Source organism: Nelumbo lutea, chromosome 7, assembly GCF_056320005.1.
Source record: "Nelumbo lutea isolate HS-2025 chromosome 7, American lotus-T2T, whole genome shotgun sequence".
In the NCBI taxonomy this organism is placed as follows: domain Eukaryota; kingdom Viridiplantae; phylum Streptophyta; class Magnoliopsida; order Proteales; family Nelumbonaceae; genus Nelumbo; species Nelumbo lutea.
The window spans coordinates 10633587-10653585 of NC_142690.1; the positions used below are offsets into that span (position 1 = coordinate 10633587).

Sequence of the window (19999 nt, forward strand, 5' to 3'; positions counted from 1 at the left end):
ATGTGTTTCTTGGTCTCTCTCAAGGCTGCCGCCCCCTCCTTCTTTTTTGTTAACTTGAAAAGATCAGCTCATAATCCCATTAGGAGGTGCTTATCCAAATCATATTTGGGTCAGCCTTCTCTTCTAGTGATAAGGATAAACCCTTATCATATCTGCAGATTAGATTAGCTTTATCCTAATCTTATTAGGAGGTTTCTAGATCTGAATCACATTCAGATCTGGACTCTCTGAGTGGATAGGATTAAGACCCTATCCTAACTGCTAATCCATCTCAGAATTCGCCCCTTTAATTAACTAAATTAATAGCCCAATTCGAAATGGGCTTTAGGCCCATTAAGCTTATGTGCTCACTTAACCTTCCTAACTGCTGCCCAGTTGGGCTTCCTTGTATGGCGTGGGACCCAAGCATTGATCTACACATCAGCCACATGGGTTCGGCCCAGCCTTTGTTACAAGGCCTGGTCGAATACACTATTAAGACAATGCACCCCCTGAAACCCATCAAATGGGCTCTATGGGCCCAACACTTACCCTAAGTGGTCCCTGGGCCAAGCCACCTTGTAACACCCAGGGACTGTGGGCAGATGCAAGATTATCCCATCAGGTATTATCCTCAATGGTCTTACACTTAACCTCTCAGCCCATAATGATCATACACTGCCCGACAAGAGAGGACATCTCCCTCGGCTGCAAGGAACAGTGTTGCACTCTCCACTTATATGGATCCCGGGAATTAAAACCTTTTTGCAAACATTTTAGAAACCATAATGTATATACTTTTATATCTCATATAAAATACACTTTGTAAAAGACAAATTTCAACGGTTGAAATCGGCTGCCGGCAGTCTTGGTTTCCAGCAGTGAGAGCGCATCCCCGATCATTACCTTTGTCCGACAAAGGGGCTGATCCTGTCACTATGATCACCCACTCACTGATTGGTACATCAAAGACAGTCTGATCCGACACCTAGTGCAGTATCATAATCGAGTCTAGGGGTCTGGTGTAACTTTCCAGTTTTACCCATCAATCTCCAAGGTCCAGGGCAATACTGGAAATCTGGTCCAGTTCAAAGATTCAATTAATCCCACACTGTATGTGCCTAGGGTCTCACCCTGGTAGCTGAGACAAGCCACCCCAACCGACTTGGTGGCACCACAGTGTCAGCCTTGTCAGGATAGGTCTCCCCAGACCGACCCACTGGCTGTGAACATTCTAAACTAACACGAGTCTCAATAAGTGTCCAGTTTAAGGGTATTACACAGAAACATACCAAGGGAACATGAATCAAATATGTACTTTTATTCATTTACAATAAACTCATAAAGTACATCAATTTTGATTGAAGCTAAGGGCATACAAAACTGTCTAACAGTCCGAACCCTGCACTGAGGCATTCACCTCGACGGGTTGAGACTCCTTAGCCTGCACTGAGGTCCCCACCTCAGCTCTGGCAGACTCTTCGCTAGAGTAAAAAAGGCTACATGTGCTAATACTTGACATACCAAGCTACTCAAAGGTAAACAGGAAATGGAGAATGAAAACAAAGCAAACTCACCTAAGAACCGAAGTGGAGACTGGAAGCAACCTCGACAATATAGGAGTAGGAGACACTGACATGGAGATAGATGTGCGACCTCATAACTTGGATATGCGATATGTGGTGAAGAAACGGGCCCCTCCATGCCCCTATTTATATCTGCAATGCCCAGAGTTCAATGGTTGAGTTCTTAGGTGATCCAACGGCTCATGTGGAAACTGGCTACACACCTATTGAGATTGAAACCGGTTGAACACATGCTTTGGCGTCCGCAGAGTTCATAAACCGTGTGATGTCTGTGTGTCCCTGGTACGTGATCTGGTTAGCCTGTCGAGCCAAGCGAGTTAGTCTAGTCTGACCAAAGAACTGCTCTTCCAACCGACAAAATTTTGACCAATTCCACCTAGCCTTGTCGTGAACTCCCCGCACCGGGTTGGGACCCCTGGCATGGGGAGTGGGGGGCAATTGATAAGGGGTGATTTGGCCTGACCTAATGAATAAAAGACATGTGGATGTGACCTTCCAGCCAGGCTATGACTTGACACCTCTCACCACCTCGGTAGACCAGGCCACTTCAGGCACCTCAATCACCTCGGGCAGAACCAGAGCTAGGGGACCTCAGTAACTACATATGATGAAGTGGGACACGGTGGATTATAGAACCTCGTCTATGATCCCTGAACTTTTCGGGATTATTCCGCACAATTGTAGGACTTATCCTCATCCTGCCCAAATCAAATGGAAGCAATAAGGCTTATCAGTTAGCACAATGTCCACCATCTAAAACGGAATGGACTCCTACCTCTCGCTCCGAAGATCCTGGGGAGACCCCTTTGGACTCATGATAGCTGAACTATATAAGGTCTTTGAATCCCCTAACACAAGGTACGTGTGATTAAGTGCATTCTAGCTCTCTACTTTATTGACTTCCAGCTAGCAAATACCTACTGAGAACTGACTTAGCATCGGAGCGACCTCACAGGGTTAGCCACCCTAGGTTATTTGATCCTTCTTTCTTGCAGTCTGGGCGATCCACTTGGCAACCGATGTTCGAACTGCCTTACAGTTAGGAGCATCCAGATCGCGCATCATCTTGTTCCAACTTTGATACGAGGAATTCCAAAACCAAACAGAAATGGGCTTCAACAGCAAACAAATCTTAAATTTGTAGATCTATTAAACGCAGATGGTACATGGAACCTGCAATTCCTCAATGACAACATTGATGCTAGTCATATTCCATGGACTCAGATCTCATCATATGGAGGAAAACTCCAAAAGGAGATTTCACTCAATGTACAGATATTTGACTAAGCCTATGGCATCGAGTTGATCATTTTTTTTTTGACTGGAAGTTCTTATGGAAGCAAAATCTCCTTCAATGGTTAAAAAATTTTCATGTGAAAATTCTTATGCGAGGGGATTACAACCAAGGATAAGTGCACTGCATGGCTACAACCAGAAGACCTGATTTGCTCATTCTGTAAACAAAATATAGAAACACTGCACCATCTCTTCTTTAAGTGTCCCTATTGCGAGAACAATATGGTATCACAATTACATGGGTCCCCCCCCCCATGAAATCATCCTTGGATGGCTAAACTCGGTGAACAAGCTGCCAAGTTCTTCCATGAAATCTTCTCTTTTCTGCAAAAGGGTAGCATAACATTATACTTGAAACCATCCTTGGATGGCTCCTTTGATCCTTTAACAGGAACTGTAGGAAGAGGTTTCATCTTCCAACGAATTACAGTTGAAACCATTGCTAAAGGAAGACCTTGTTGGGTAGTCTCAAGCTATTAAGCAAAAATAAAGGTGTTAATAGTAGGTCTTGAAGCAGCTTCTACCTTAACTGATCAAGATCTCTATGTATACAGTGACTCTGAAAAGGTAGCACATCTTCTAGGAAGTAAAGGTTCACCATCAGAATGGATTGTGATGTGGCGTAATCTGTCTGCTTCCTGTTGGATACGATCTAGCTGCCAGTAATGATGAGAAGTGAGGTTCCTGCAAGAAAGGAGCCAGAGTTCCTAGGGTGGCTTACCCGAAGGGGACACTCCAATGGCTAAGTTAGCACTTTAGTCGTAGAGAGATTCAAGATGATATCAGAGAATTAGAGAGCTATAGAGCAAGATTATGCATTACCTTCGCCCTTAGGGGGTGAGATCTTTATATATTGGAGTCCTGATGGGTTTGGTGGAGTAGGTCCTGAATTTCCACTGCGTTAGGTCTCGTAATTGTGTTAGTTGGGAGTAACGTCTCCTGTTATGAGGTCGGCCATCCCCGTCTGAATCGGGGAGTTGGTGAACTAATGTATATGTTACAAAGTACGGTCCTGTGGGATGCAGGATACGGAGGTGCATTCCTTGAGGTTGCCATGCGAAGGTCGACTGGACTAGGTAGCGGGCTACTTGTGAAGTGTCGGACTGCTTGGTGGCAAGCTGCCTAGTGGTGAGTTGTCTGGGCTCGTGCTCTTCAGACCCGACCTGCTCTGAATGTCGAAGTGCCTTAGTACCAAGGTGATATTGCACTGAGGTGGGTCATTCTAGAGGTGGACTCTTGATGAAGTGGGCCCATCTATTCGAGTTTGATCTATACCGGACTTGGTACTGCTGTCCTGGTCGCGAACTGGTGCTGTGACGATCTTAGCCTGAAGTAACTTTAGCTCGGGGTACCAGGGTACCCCAGCTCTCTTTATAGCGAGCTAATTTATGCTGAGCTATCACCTGTGTTGAGTCATGTCCACGTGTTGATCTGATCATGTTGAGTTGTCACTTATGTTGAGTCACATCCACATGCCTCTTGATTACGAGGTTGGCTATCAGTGCTTCGTATTCTTCTTCATTGTTGGATGCCGCGAACTCGAACCGAAGTGCATATTCTAGCTTCGCCCCATCCGTACAGGATGACCCCAGCTCTGCTTCCTTGCTAATTTGATGAACTGTCTACATGAAGGATCCAGGGCTCCTCATCCTAGGTTGACTTCGTCCTAACTGGGACTAGTTCCACACTGGTTGAAGCTTTCTCCCCGTGCTCAGTCTTTGGCAATTCAGGGGCTGAAGTGCTGAAAATGCATTCTACTACGAAATCGGCCAAGGCTTAGGCCTTAATTGCTGTTCGGGGCTCGTACTGGATGTCGTATTCGCGGAGCTCTATAGCCCACTATGCCAGTCTTTCAAATACCTTGGGCTTGAGTAAGATTTGCCTCAGAGGATGGTTGGTTAGAACGATGACTGTGTGGGCTTGATAGTATGGTCGAAGCTTCTGAGCTGCTGTAACCGGCGCATATGCCAACTTCTCGATCTCTTGGTACCTGGTTTTGGCGCCCTGCAAAAATTTACTCACATAGTAGATATGTCTTTGGACCCGATCTACTACTTTTATTAGTACCGAGCTGACCACCTCATCACTCGTGGAGAGGTACAACTTTAAAACATCACCCTCCTCGGGTTGGGTCAAAACCGGGATACTAATTAGATATTCCTTCAGCTCGTCGAAGGCGAGTTGGCATTCTTCAGTCTATTCAAACTCATTACTTTTCTTAATTGTCTTGAAAAAAGGCAGGCAGCGATCTACTGATTTGGACATGAAGCAGCTTAGAGCAGCCATATGGCCATTCAACCTCTGAACCTCTTTCAACTTGCGAGGTGGCTTTGTATCCAAGATAGCCTTTATCTTTTCGAGGTTTGCTTCGATGCCACGTCGGCTAACTATATAACCCAAGAATTTACCCGACATGACACCAAAGACACATTTGTTAGGGTTCAACTTCATACTATACTTGTGCAAAATTTCAAAAGCACTTTGCAAATCATTTGTTAAGCAATTTGAAAATTTGGTTTTGACGACCATGTCGTCTACATAGCATTCAACCTTATCGCCGATGAATAGCTCAAAAATTTGGATCACAAGTCTTTGGTAGGTTGCCTAGCATTTTTCAGCCCAAAGGGCATGACCTTGTAACAATACAAGCCCAGTTCAGTAATAAAAGTCATTTTTTCTTCATCATCAGGGTCTATCTTGATTTGATTGTAGCCAAAGTACACATCCAGAAAACTCAGCAACTCGTGCCCTGAGGTCGCGCCCACTAGACGGTCGATCTTGGGGAGCAGGAAACAATCCTTCGGGCAGGCTCAATTCTGGTCGATATAGTTGACGCACATGCGCCATTCACCATTGGCCTTCTTTACCAGAATGGGGTTAGCTACCCAGCTCGGGTAATGGACCTCCCTAATGAAATTAGCTGCGAGAAGTTTCCCGACCTCCTCGTCGACTATCCTCCAGCGTTCTAGGGCGAGGTTGCGTTCTTCTGTCCAACGGGCTTGACTATGGGATCAGTTTTTAATTTGTAAGTTATTTTCTTTGAGTCTATGTCAGACATTTCTTCCACGGACCATGCAAATACATCTAAATTTTTTAGCAAAAAACTTACCAATTGAGCTTGAAGAGGTTATCCGATTGCTGTCCCGATATGGAGAGTCCTGGCCAGATCTTCTTCCAAGGTCGGGATGAGGACTATTCCTTCGGTTGGTGTAGCTCACTCCCTAGGATATTCTATGGGCCTTTCGAGCTGGACGCCTTCTGCCAACTTGGCTTTCCCCTTGAGGGCCGCCACGTAACACTTCCAGGACTCGAGCTGGTCGCCCCAAGCTACCCCTACCCCAAAGTCCATGGGGAACTTCATGGCCAGGTAGTAGGTAGATACCACTGCACTAAGTGCATGAGTGATGGGCCATCCTATAATGGCATTGTACAAGGAAGGCGTTGCGACTACTAGGAAGGCATGCTCAAACCTTGCGATGTTGGGCCATGTCCCGACCTCTACAGGCAATGAAATTCACCCGAGGGGCCTGACTTCTTATCTGCTGAAGCCCACTAGAGGAGTACTTGCAGGCTGGATGTCGCTTTCTCAGAGTTGTAACTTGTCGAAGCTGCCTTTGGACAGGATGTCGGCCGAACTCCTTGAATGCGCCCTGCAAATCTTTTCTTTCTTTTGCCACCACCATTGTTTGACTTGTCGTCTTCACTCATCCTATTCTCCGTTGGAGCTTCGGTTTTTTGGTTCATTTCTTCTTTAGTCTCGATGAATTGATCAGCGAGCTTGAGGAATGCGGTGATGTCTTTGGGCTTGTTCACCACCACATGCCACTTGAACTCTTTGTGAGTGATTCCCTTCTTTGCTACCGCGACACTTACAACAAGGTCTAAGTCTGGGATCAGCAAACAGGTGTCATTAAAGCGCTTGATATAGCTCCGAATGGACTCCCCCTCCCTTTGGGCTATGCTAAGGAGGCTCTCTTATGACCTCGGGCACTTCTTACTGGTGATGAAGTGCGAGGTGAACATTTGCGCGAACTGCGCCCAACTCTTAATTGGTCCGGGTGGGAGGTTTCTGTACCATGTGCGTGCTACCCCCCTGAAGGTGCATATGGGACTGGAAAGAGTCTGCATGATCATTCGGATCAAAAGACCCATCATATTTGTCGAACGGGGGCATTTTGAAGTCCTTTGATATTGGAGTGGCTAAGAGCTCGGAGGATAGAGGAGACGGGACAAAGAGGAGAGGGGCAGCTTTTGCGATTTCTGAGCTCACCCCTGCTTTACCTTTGGGCTACTCAGGTTGGCTGGGTTCCGTGAGCTGATCTGGAACTAATGCCTAGCACACCTTAGGACGCCATCTTCATTGCTTCTTGACCGGGTCCACATTGGTGCTGCTTGCTTCGGTGCTATCAAGCCATGTCTTGGCTTGAAGAGAATCAGACTATTGATATTGGCTTTCTTAAGCAGAAGGGTCTCGCGTAGAGTCTGTGGCCAAGGCTTTAAACCGGTTTCCTATAAGTGAAGATTCCGGTTGTGCGTGCTAGGGCGGATTGGCTTTGGTGGGTCGAGTATCTCCCGACCTGTTCTGTTGCTGCGAGATGGGAAGGGCTACTTGTTTTCCCCTTTTTCTACGGGATGAGACTTGGGAAGTCTCTCCTCAGAGAGGAGGGCGGTTGCTTTGACGGCGCTTGAGTTGCTATCTACTCAAGCGGAGATCGGGGTTGCTGGTGTCACCGGAGATCGGGGTGGAGCTATCTACTGGTTCTGTTGCAGTGATGGGAACTGTTGCTGGTAGAAGTGATGCAGAACTTGCTGCTGGTAATGTTGGAACTGCTGGACTTACTGCATTTGGGCTTGAATAACTTGCACACAGTGTACCAGGTCGCTTAGTTGGTTCTGCCCGACTCCGGGGGGAACCACGGAGGGTTCAACAGAAGTGGCACCCATGACAGGAAGAAGTGGGGCGTTCATGGGCATAGTTGGTTGGGGCACTGTCAATGCTGGGATCCGACCCGCGGAGTGCGGTATGGAAACTGACCTATGCAGACAAATGAGAACTAGGGTTGCCCCCCAGAGATGTTCACTTCATTGTGCTGTCTGGCATTGCTGGAGACAGCCATGGATGAGCTTGAGGTTTTTGAAATGGAGGCTTTTAGTAACGAATTCTGACAGACGGCGCCAAATGATGTGGCGTAATCTGGCTGCTACCTGCTGGATACGATTTGGCTGCCAACAACGACGAGAAGTGAGGTTCTTGCAAGAAAGGAGTCAGAGATCCCGAGGTGTTTTACTCGGCGGTGACACTCTGATGGCTAAGTTAGCACTTTAGTCATAGAGAGCTTGAAGATGATATTAAAGAATTAGAGAGCTAGAGAGCAAGATTACGCATTACCTTCGCCCCTAGGGTGTGAGATCTTTATATACTGGAGTCCTAATGGGTTTGGTGGAGTAGGTCCTGAATTTCCGCTACGTCAGGTCCCGTTATCCTGTTAGTTGGGAGTAACGTCTCCTGTTGTGAGGTCGGCCATCCTCGTCTGAATCGGGGAGTGGGTGAACTAATGTAGCCATTACAAAGTACGGTCTCCTGGGATGCGGGATACGGAGGTGCGTTCCTCGAGGTTGCCATGCGGAGGTTGACCAGACTAGGTAGCGGGTTGCTTGTGAAGTGTCGGACTGCTTGGTGGCGAGCTGTTTGGGCTTGTGATCTTCAGACCCGACCTGCTCTGAATGTCGAAGTGCCTTAGTACCAAGGTGATCTTGCACTGAGGTGGGCCGTTCTCAAGGTGGACTCTTAACGAGGTGGACCCTACTGTCTGAGCTCGATATATATTGGACTTGGTACCGCTGTCCTGGTCGCAAACTGGTGTTGGGACGACCTTAGCCTATAGTAACTTTAACTCGAAGTACTAGGGTACCCCAGCTCGTTTTATAACAAGTTGATTTATGCTGAACTGTCACCTGTGTTGAGTCATGTCCACGTCTTGATCTGATCATATTAATTTATCACGAAGTAAAACCAAATTCCGCTTCATCACATTGAGCAGCTTCACTGGACAAAACTCATGACACTTGCATCTTTTTTTGCAAGCACATCTTTTGTTCATGTAAATAGAAGTTTCAACAAAGCTGCTCACACACTTGCAACCTTTACTTGTAAAGGTCAAATGATCATCAACTATGATCCTAGACAATTTGCTACTTCACAGTTATTACCTATCAAATAATATATGAAGCTGCTTCTTTTTTTTTTTTTGCCAAAAAAAAAAAAAAGAAAAATGATGTCCATACTTTTTGTGACTGTATTCTGCATACCCAACAGGCCAATGCAACTATGTATTTGAAATATCTGTGAGATGTTCCGATATATGGCTGAAGAGACATTCGACTGACTGAAGCCGATCTCATGGCTGAAGTAGATGATTGTTGGGAGCGTATGTTTAAGTAGATGATTGTGAGCGTATGTTTGGCAGGCAATCCGAATTCGGTGTGAAGTAGATGATTGCTCATAAAAATTAATTAATTTATTAATTAAAAATAAGGTGACAGTTGGCTAAGCTTGTTAGGTGAACGTATCCCCGTTGACCTTGTATGCAAGCCCATGGATCCATCAATGTATTCAACCCATTTAAACATCATGGCTTGCGTTTAAATGAAATTATTTCTACAAAGTAGCCTTATTATTATTGTTATTCGTTAGATCGTTCTTGGAAGCTTACCATCTGATTACAACCATGTAATATTAATTAAATTTAGGCCGTTTGGTAGCTTGACCAAATCTAAGCCTACAACCCATCTAATATATTCTTTGTTTTTAGCATCAGAGCATTCCTATCTTTGGTGACCTTTCTTTTTTGGTAACCTTTTGGTAAGAGCATTCCCATCAGAGCATCAGAGCATTCCTACAACCTATCTAAGATCAATCCAATCTGGATCTCCTGGACTTTATGATTTGTACCAAAAGTTGTATACTAATCTTTCTTTTTTGGTAATAGTAATACTAACCATTGAGAAATTCATCTCGGGGTGGTTTTTACTGGTCAAACTCTATAAAAATGAAGTTTGATGAATTTAATTGTTCGTCAAACTCTAAAGTGGGGTGGTTTTAATTGTTCATCTCTTTTAATTGTTGATCTCTATAAAAAGACATGAATTTAATTGTTCATCTCTTTTATACCTTGTTCCACATTGGAAAATAGTTGTCTTAAGTTTTTTTAAGTTGGAATTTACGCATACAGTACACACTTTATAGAAGTATATATGAATAACAAAGTATACAGACTTGCTATACTGTAATGCAAGCATATGTGCATACTTGCATAAATGTGTCCCTTTCTACAATGTGGTAATTAAATGGAATTTTTAAATTCCAAAATATGAAAATTTTACAAAGTAGTAAAATAATTTTGAGCAATGTTTTAAAATCAGATTTGGAGCCTGAACCATTATTTCTTTTGTGTTTAGGTGACTAAGGGGGTGTTTGGCAAGTCTTTTTAAGAAAATCTTTCAAAAGTTTAAGACCTTAAAAGACCGATGAACTTTTATGGGTAGATCTTCAAAAATCAAAGACTGTTTGATTGCAATTTTTTTTCATAGATATTCTTAAAATCAGAAGGACCCAAAGACCGTTTGGAAACACATAAAGCACAACAAATAAGTGCTAAGCATTTAAATGGAAATACACCTTGGAAATGTCATGTGTGGGACCCACTAATGCATTCAAATGTGTATTTAGCACTTATGGGCCCACCTATACATTGGCTCATGCAAATGTGCAGAGGTTCATTCGTTTAGGAGGCCTATGTATTCAGATTCCTTGGTGGTGGAATGTGAGAGTGAAACAAGGGGTTTTTTTCGAATGAAGAAAGATCTCATAAGCTCAAAAAGACCAGAAGCCTCAAATGAAGCTTTTGGATTTTGAACAATTTTCAGATTTCTAGAGCTTTTTAGGGGGCCTATCTTTTTGGCTTTCTATCTTGTGGTTGCCAAACGAAAAAGCTCAGTACAAGGTCTTCCAAGCTTTGGAAAGCCTGAAAGACCCCTTAAAAAGGACTTCCCAAACACCCTCTAATTCAGCCACCCTGGTCAAACAGATCAGCCCGTGACATTTATATGATATTCATAATTATATATACATAACAATATATATATATATATATATATATATATATATATATATATATATATATTATGTATATATAATTAAAATATACAATTATATTTTGTATTGTATATTTTTAATTATAGAGATTTAAAGGCAAAAAGGTGTTTTCGGCAAAAACTAATAGACTAAGGTTGCATTTGGCATTTGTCTCTCTTTTTTTCTGTTAAAATATCCTTATCAACACTGAGTTCTTAACTGCAAAAAAAGATACAAGATCTTAAAATAAGCAATGCCAAATGCTGCGTATGGCACCCTCAATGTTTTGCATTGCATAGATAATGAAATGTTACCCAATATTAAAAATAAGCAAAAGATCACCCCAATCTGACCACCAAGGGCAAAGTTATGGCCTTGAGAAGATTTTTTCATATAAATTGTAACTTGCATCTCTTGATCCATTGGCTAGGTCAAACAAATTAATGGTTAAATCACTCAGGTCAACAAATTGCTGAACAAGTTACATCAGTGCAAACTTATTTGCATTGCAACCAAATACAAATATGTCTTTGTATTTTATATGTATTTTAGAGACTTAAGATGCTGCCCACAGATTGTTTCCACATCCATACTCACGTAGCACCACCATGTATTGGGAATATCCCCCATAAATGACAAGGGAGATATTCCCAATGTGCAATTGTCATGTCGTGAGGAAACATGTCGTGTGGGAACATCTCGTGGATAGAATTTCGAGCTCATTTCTATCTATACATATTTCTATTTATATTCCTTCCAAATCGAGTTGTTGGATGCGCAATTTTGATGCCTACGTACCAACCAAGTTTGCAAATGATAACAAATGTAGCTTTACATGCATAAACTCACTGTTATATGTTCCTTGTTTTGTTGATTTGTTTATCTCAACCTCATTGCTTAACCGATTTGTTATATGGAATCCGTCTTAAGGCTAAGGAAAAAATGAAAAATAAATAAAAATAACATTTGGATTACAAGGTCCCACAACTCCACATGAAATGGTATAACGTTATTTATTAATTTATTATTTTTTAATAATAATGTTAAATTGTTAATGGTTTTAGTGGTTGCCGTCTCTCCCACGGATGAACGCTGGAACCTTCCACGAAAGAGCCAAATAGAAATTCGTACTTTGTTCCAGGTGTCTCAACTGGAAATGGTCGATATATCTCTGTTGACTTGGATCAAGTCCTCGCTGCATCCTTTCCATCTCCAGTTTTGCCGAGTAAAGTTCACATTTAATGAAATGGCCAGATGGCCAGATGGGTACCTGTCAACCCAACCACTGGGAGGGACCTGCATAGCTGCTGACTGGGTGGTAAGTTTAACGGTTAAATCAGCAGGTCATCTGGTCAAATGATAAGAATGTTAAAACCCTAAAATCCTAGCTGTTTAATCTCTGCAACTTCAACAATTCGACCGTAGTCAACAGCTATTATCGCCTAATTTACAATGATAATGATGATCATGGGGTAACTACATGAATCCTCAGGTAATTTACAGCACTTAAGATGCTATGACCAATTCAATGGTAGGCACCATCCTTTAAATATTAATTGAACATCACTTTGTTCTCTGTCTCCGGATCTGCAGAGAGAGAGAGAAAGAGAAACCACCATGACCAACATTTTTGTTCAGTCCTGCAAATATGTTTGGGTTTTTTGGTCCTATACATGCGGAGGTTTTTACAGTTTTCGGTGGTATGATCTTGGTCTCTATGAAAGTGACAATATAAATTTTTATGTCTAGTGGTTGGATCTCCCCTCAATCGGGGTGGTCACTTTACAAACGCGGCGTCTTTAATTGCCATAAGAAATTTCCCTTGCTTTGCGTTGAGGGGGTGAAGTTCGTTCTTTCAACTGGGGGATCTCAGGGATTAAAATCTGACATGTTCCCTCCTTTGGTCGGGGACTTGCTTTTCTTTCTTTTGCTGCCACCATTGTGCGACATGTAGTCTTCCATCATCTTCTTCTCCGCTGGAGCTTTGGTTTTTTGGTTCATTTCTTCTTTAGTCTCGATGAATTGATTAGCGAGCTTGAGAAATGCGGTGATGTCTTTGGGCTTGTTCGCCACCACATGCCACTTGAACTCTCTGTGAGTGATTCCCTTCTTTGCGACTACGAGTCTTACAACAGGGTCTAAGTCCGGGATTAGCAAACAGGTGTCATTAAAGCATTTGATATAGCTCCGAATGGATTCCCCCTCCCTTTGGACTATGCTAAGGAGGTTCTCTTGTGACCTCGGACACTTCTTACTGGTGATGAAGTGTGAAGTGAACATTTGCGCGAACTACGCCCAACTCTTTGCTCCAGGTGGGAGGTTTCTGTACCATGTGCGTGTTACCCCCTGAAGGTCGTAGAAAAGGCAACGCACATGCAAGATTTTTCAGCCCCAGCGAGGTGCATATGGGACTGGGAAGAGTCCACATGATCATTCAGATCGAAAGACCCGTCATATTTGTCCAACGGGGGCACTTTGAAGTCCTTTGGCATTGGAGTGGCTAAGAGCTCAGAGGACAAAGAAGATGTGACAGAGAGGAGAGGGGCGGCTTTTGCTATTTCCGAGCTCGCCCTTGCTTTACCTTTGGGCTGCTCGGATCAGTTGGGTTCCGCGAGCTGATCTGGAACTAATGCCTGGCACACCTTAGGACACCGTCTTCGTTGCTTCTTGACCAGGTTCGCGTTGGTGCTGCTTGCTTCGGTGCTGTCAAGCCACGTCTTGGCTTGAAGAGAATCGGACTGTTGATACTGGCTTTCTCGAGCAAAAGGGTCTCGCGTAGAGTCCGTAGCCAAGGCTTCGAATTGGTTTCCTGTAAGTGAAGCTTCCGATTGTGCGTGTTGGGGCGGATTGGCTTTGGTGGGCCGAGTATCTCCTGACCTATTCTGTTGCTGCGAGATGGGAAGGGCTACTTGTTTTCCCCTTCTGTTGTAGAATGAGACTTGGGAAGTCTCTCCTCGGCGAGGAGGGCAGTTGCTCTAACGGCAGTTGAGTTATTGTTGGTTCTACGTCATCACCGGACACTGGGGTGGAGCTATCTGTTGGTTCTGTTGCAGTGATGGGAACTGCTGCTAGAAAAAGTGATGTAGAACTTGCTGCTGGTAATGTTGGAACTATTGGACTTGCTGCATTTGGGCTTGAATAGCCTGCACACAGTGCACCATGTCGCTTAGTTGGTTCTGCCTGACTCTGGGGGGAACCACAGAGGGTTCAACGGAAGTCGCACCCATGACAGGAGGAAGTGGGGCGTTCATGGGCACAGTTGGCTGGGGCACCGCCAGTGCTGGGATCCCACCTGCGGAGAGCGGTATGGTAAACTGACCTTTGCAGACAGACGAGAACTGAGGTTGTCCCCTAGAGACATTCGCTTTGTTGTGCTGTTTGGCAATGCTAGAGGTAGCCATGGATGAGCTTGAGGTTTTTGAAATGGAGATAAGAGGCTTTTAGTAATGATTTCCCACAGACGGCGCCAAATGATGTGGCGTAATCTGGCTGCTCCCTACTGGATACGATCTGGCTACCAGCAACAACGAGAAGTGAGGTTCTTGCAAGAAAGGAATCAGAGATCTCAGGGTGGCTTACCCGACGGGGACACTCCGATGGCTAAGTTAGCACTTTAGTTGTAAAGAGCTTGAAGATGATATCAGAGAATTAGAGAGCTAGAGAACAAGATTACACATTACCTTCGCCCCTGGGGGGTGAGGTCTTTATATACTGGTGTCCTGATGGCTTTGGTGGAGTAGGTCCTGAATTTCCGCTGTGTCAGGTCCCGTTATCGTGTTAGTTGGGAGTAACGTCTCCTGCTGTGAGGTCGGCCATCCCCATCTAAATCGGGGAGTGGGTGAACTAATGTAGTCGTTACAAAGTACGGTCCTGTGGGATGCGAGATACGAAGGTGCGTTCCTCGAGGTTGCCATGCGGAGGTCGACTAGACTAGGTAGCGAGCTGCTTGTGAAGTGCCAGGTTGCTTGGTAGCGAGCTGCCTAGTGGCGAGCTGTCTGGGCTTGTGCTCTTCACACCCGACCTGCTTTGAATGTCGAAGTGCCTTAGTACCAAGGTGATCTTGCACTGAGGTGGGCCATTCTCGAGGTGGACTCTTGACAAGGTGGGCCCAGCTGTCCGAGCTTGATCTGTACCGGACTTGGTACCGCTGTCCTAGTCGCGAACTGGTGCTGGGACGATCTTAGCCCGAAGTAACTTTAGCTCGGGGTACCAGGGTACCCAACTCACTTTATAGCGAGCTAATTTTCGCTGAGTTATCACCTGTGTTGAGTCATGTCCATGTGTTGATCTGATCATGTTGAGTTGTCACTTATGTCGAGTCACGTCCATGTGTCACTTGATTACGAGGTCGGGCCAACTTCCCATTGAGCAGCTACATTGGACAAAACTCATGACACTTGCATCTTTTTTTGCAAGCATATCTTTTGTTCATGTAAATAGAAGTTTCAACAAAGCTGCTCACACACTTGCATACTCTACTTGTAAAGGTCACATGATCATCAACTATGACCCTAGACAATCTGCTACTTCACAGTTATTACCTATCAAATAATATATGAAGTTACTTCGTTTTTTTTTTTTTGCCAAGAAAAAGAAAAATGATGTCCATGCTTTTTGTGACTGTATTCCGCAGACCCAACAGGCCACTTCAATTGTGTATTTGAAATATCTGTGAGATGTTCCAATATATGGCTGAAGAGTTCGCTTCAGTCAGTGCAGGTCCATGCTCATACCGTTCCAACAGCCTCTTGTAGTTTTGCATTAAAAATATCTTCCTATAAAATAAAGCACATAGATACATAAATATTTCCAATGCAAGGGTGTAAAGGTTGTTAGAACAAACATTCGACTGATTGAAGCCGATCTCATAGCTGAAGTAGATGATTGTTGGGAGCGTATGTTTGGTAGTCAATCTGAATTCAGTGTGAAGTAGACATGTTCATGGGCCGGGTAGCCCGATGGCCCGGCCCGGCCTGGGCCGCGCCCCGGTTGGGCTTGGTCATGTAATTAGGCCTGCGGGCCTGACCTTGGGCCTAACACAATAAGCCCCAATGTGTTATGGGCCGAGCTCAGTTCGACTCAGCATTATATATTTTATAAAATACATAATATGTATTTTATATATTATATAAAATATATAAATAGCATAATATTAATTAAAACATATATATGTATATTTATAATTTAATATATACATTTTTATTAAATTATATATTGTGGCTACTCGGACTCATTCACTGACAAGGTAACGAACATCAAATGGGTAGGAGATGATCCGTACATTAAAAGCGGAAAAAGCGAAACTGTTCCGACTCCGAGGGAAGTTAATTCATCAGTTGATCATCAATTCACAACTCGGAGAGTATTCTCCACCGGAAAAAAGAACTGCTACTCCATAGGCGACGTTGGGAAGGGAAATCAAGTTCTTCTCCGTGCATATTTTTACTATGGGAACGATTGCAGCAATAACGAAACATCATCTACTACACCAACATTTGATCTTCAGTTCGACGGAAACCGCTGGGCTACCGTGGCCAGTTGCACAACAGACCCATTTTACTACGAAGTGATATATCACACCAAGTTCGATAACATAAGTGTATGCGTTGCTCAGACAGATCCTGGTCGCCAACCATTTATTTCTGCAATTCAAGTAATAAGCTTGGATTTAGGCATGTACGGTGGAGCTGCTCCAAATTCTCCACTGTTCCTCCATCACAGAATCAACTACGGCGGAGATAAAGTTGTGAGGTATGCCAAGTCAAACATACATCTTTTAAATCAAAATCCAAAATCCATTGGAATAGAGTCACATTCTAAGATAGGTTGAGCGGGTCCAACCTAAGCCCGGATCGATCCAGCCCAAAATTTTACAAGGTTTTTCTATTTATAGAAGTGGGCTAAGCCTAGTTCTTAGGTAGTTCAAGCTTAGCCCCAACATGGTATGCATATGTCCAAATATATTTTTCTCTATTCAATGCTTTATATTATTGGTGCTAAATATTGGGCTACTAAACCCACCTCAACTGACCAATCCAAACCTGACCAAGTCTTTATCCAATCTGAGTGTCAAATTTTATTAGTTTTGTCTGCGGGCTTGATTCGAACTCAGGGGGTGAATCCAAATCTTAACATTGGATCTCAGTTGACCTAAAACCTGACCAAAACTGCCCAAATTGCACCCCGATCGGGAGTTTAGGATTAGGATTAAGATTTGTAAGTTCAGAGTTTAGGATTTGGATATAAAAATCAAGAGAGATGGTGAGAGCGAATATGTTCTCCTTTGAGATGGTTCTTGTATAGACAGACAACTTTTAATGACTAAAAATTGCTTAAACAAATTAAGATGCAAAAATTCTTATAATCCATCCATCTCTCTCTTTCTGTTGCTTTTCTTTTTGTAGGTCTCCTATCGATAAATATGATCGTTTTTGGTATCCACGTCAGAGTGCCAAAGATTTTTTGACTCTCAAGAACAAAACCAAAATTTCAGTTAAAACCCTTCCAGATAAGCCTCCACAAACTGTATTACAGACAGCACTTTACAACCAAAATTCGTCCGATTCTTATCTTTGCATAACCTTCTCCAACTTGACAACCAATAAGATGTACATCATTTTCTATTTCTCCGAATTGTTGAACCTCAACAAATCCTCAAAGTCAGAGAAGCGTTCCTTTTCGATTTACATCAACGGAAAAAATATTTCCAATCCTATAGTCCCTCTTTACAGACATGCTTCGGAATTCAACTTCACTACAAATATATCTGCATCTGCATCTGGGAACGGATACAACGCAAGGTACTGTCTGAACCGCACATCCGACTCCACTCTCCCGCCAATAATCAATGCGCTGGAAACCTTTCAAATCGGAGCCCCATTAACTGATGGAACAGACAGTAAACATGGTGAGTGCACATTGCCTTTCTCTTCCTCTCTTCTTTCTTATTAGCTACACTTCCAAATTGATTGTGGTTATACATAGAAAGCAAAGAAGCAAAACCTAGGAAGGCCAACTGTGACTTCAATTGGTCAGTTGTTTTTTTTCTGGATATCATATCTTTTCTATATCATAGTCCAACCCTTAAGGCTATGTTTGGTTTGAAGGAAAAGGTAATAAGGAAACTTATATATACAAGGTTTGGTATATGTAGGTTTCCCTACTTTTTCCTTCAAAGTTCAAACTAAACACAGCCTAAGCAGAAAGCTGTTCTTTTGTTCGCTACAGAAGAGGTTTACTATTCTTTTATTTTTTGAGTTTTTCTATCATTCTATGCCAGTAAAAGTGCTATCTTCGCTACAAAAAGCTTTTGTTCAACTTCAAAATTGGAGCGGTGACCCCTGTCTTCCCAACGGATTCCACTGGGACTGGGTTGAATGTAATTTTAGCGAGACACCTCAAATAACCGCATTGTATGTAAATCTTTTTAATTTCCCCATACTTCCTTTGATTGTTTTCTTGTTGTTTATCAGCCATCTATCCTCCTCCTTGATCCTCTATTTTCTTTTAAATTTGTTCAAATCAAAGGTCATTAAATTATATTTATTCATTTTCTTTTGAACAATTCATAGGAAACTCAGTAGCTACGGACTTCAAGGTTCTCTCCCAAATTTTACTGCCTTGGATACTCTCCAACTAATGTAAGTAAATTAGAAAGAAACAATTGTGAAAACTAAAAAACTAGAAATTTTACTAATTTGTAGTTTGTTTTATCCTTTCTTCTTGTGGTTTGCAGAGATTTGAGTAATAACAGTTTAAGTGGAGAAATTCCTAGTTTCCTAGGAAACTTTCCTTCCCTGAACACACTGTAAGTATTTTCTAAATAGGAGCATTCGTCCAATTTTATGGAATAATTTTCTTAACTTGGAAATTCTTATTTTTATCCATCTATTTGTTTTTTCTATATCTTCTTTATTGTAGAAATTTGACAAATAACAACTTCAGTGGATTAATACCCTCCTCAATCACCAATAAGACCAACTTAATATGGGAGTAAGTAAACCCAGAGCTCATATATTGCCCTTGTTTTTGTTGTCTGTTTTGTCTTCACCAGCAACAGTAATGTTTGACATATATAATTTGTTACTACTAATATATAATTATCATCATCAACTTATATTATTTCATGTTTGTTTTGAACTCTAGTGTAACAGGTAACATGTATTTATCATGTGCTTCCAATCAGTCTTGTTCTTCTAATTCCAGCAATGGAACTTCGATTTTGCCACCTCCCACCAACAGCCACCGCCAAAGCAGGATTAGTAAAAATTTTCCTATCATCAATGGGGTTGTAATTCTAATTTTGGTTCTTATTTATTGATGAAATTCGTGTATAATCTTATATGATACGATCTGATATGGATTCGGCACGGCCTGGCCTAATTTGTGTACAATCAGTTTATTGCTTTACCGTCAAGGTTGTAGAGTCTGAATAAGGCCCGGCCTGGCCTGACCCCTACTATTCCCATTCCCCGGCATGTATTTTAGGCCCAAGATGTGGACTGGGCTGGGCCCGGGATACTATTGAATAAAACAACATTTTCATCTACGTCAAAATGATAAACGAAACCATCACAACCGCTGTTGCCGCCATTGTCACCGCTGCAGCTCCTCTTCCTTCTTCTTTTTTTTCTTCTAAACTCTTTCATCCACAACTTCTCAAATACCTCTCATTCTATCTTTATTTTCTCTTATATTTATATGCATCTTACCTTAATATTCCAATCAAATGGGTAAGTTTTTAAAACTGGTGGCTAGAATGGTCAAACCACGGACCAAAAAATTAGTGGCCAGAACGGTTCGATTTCTGGGTCAGTTTTTAAAACCTTAACTTCAACCACTAAAATGAACACATTATACAATACATCTGTTTGGTAAGAAGATAAATTTGTCAATACAAAACTAATCCAACTTTACAATTTATATGGACGGGTCTAGATATTTGCATTTACACTAATTATTTGCATCGTTTCCAAAGGCAGCCTAAACATAACATACGAAGAAA

General features: G+C 42.7%; 1 protein-coding gene across 1 annotated transcript; it reads left to right on the forward strand.

The window, feature by feature from the left end:
* The first annotated feature begins 14154 nt into the window (after positions 1–14154).
* Positions 14155–19523, forward strand: LOC148845048 (uncharacterized protein At1g24485-like). The gene is made up of 8 exons (XM_088955836.1): positions 14155–14299; positions 16263–16746; positions 17400–17902; positions 18275–18407; positions 18567–18635; positions 18731–18802; positions 18916–18987; positions 19141–19523. The coding sequence occupies exons 1-8, from the start codon at positions 14155–14157 to the stop codon at positions 19313–19315; spliced, it is 1653 nt and encodes a 550-aa protein (XP_088811962.1). The 3' UTR covers positions 19316–19523.
* Positions 19524–19999: the final 476 nt, after the last annotated feature.

Bases quoted from the DNA above. Each gene is read 5' to 3' on its own strand.
- LOC148845048 (XM_088955836.1), top strand. From the start codon at position 14,155: ATGTCGCTTAGTTGGTTCTGCCTGACTCTGGGGGGAACCACAGAGGGT. The intron at 17,903-18,274 runs GTGAGTGCACAT...ATTCTATGCCAG, and splicing joins TGGAACAGACAGTAAACATG to TAAAAGTGCTATCTTCGCTA. The intron at 18,636-18,730 runs GTAAGTAAATTA...TGTGGTTTGCAG, and splicing joins TTGGATACTCTCCAACTAAT to AGATTTGAGTAATAACAGTT.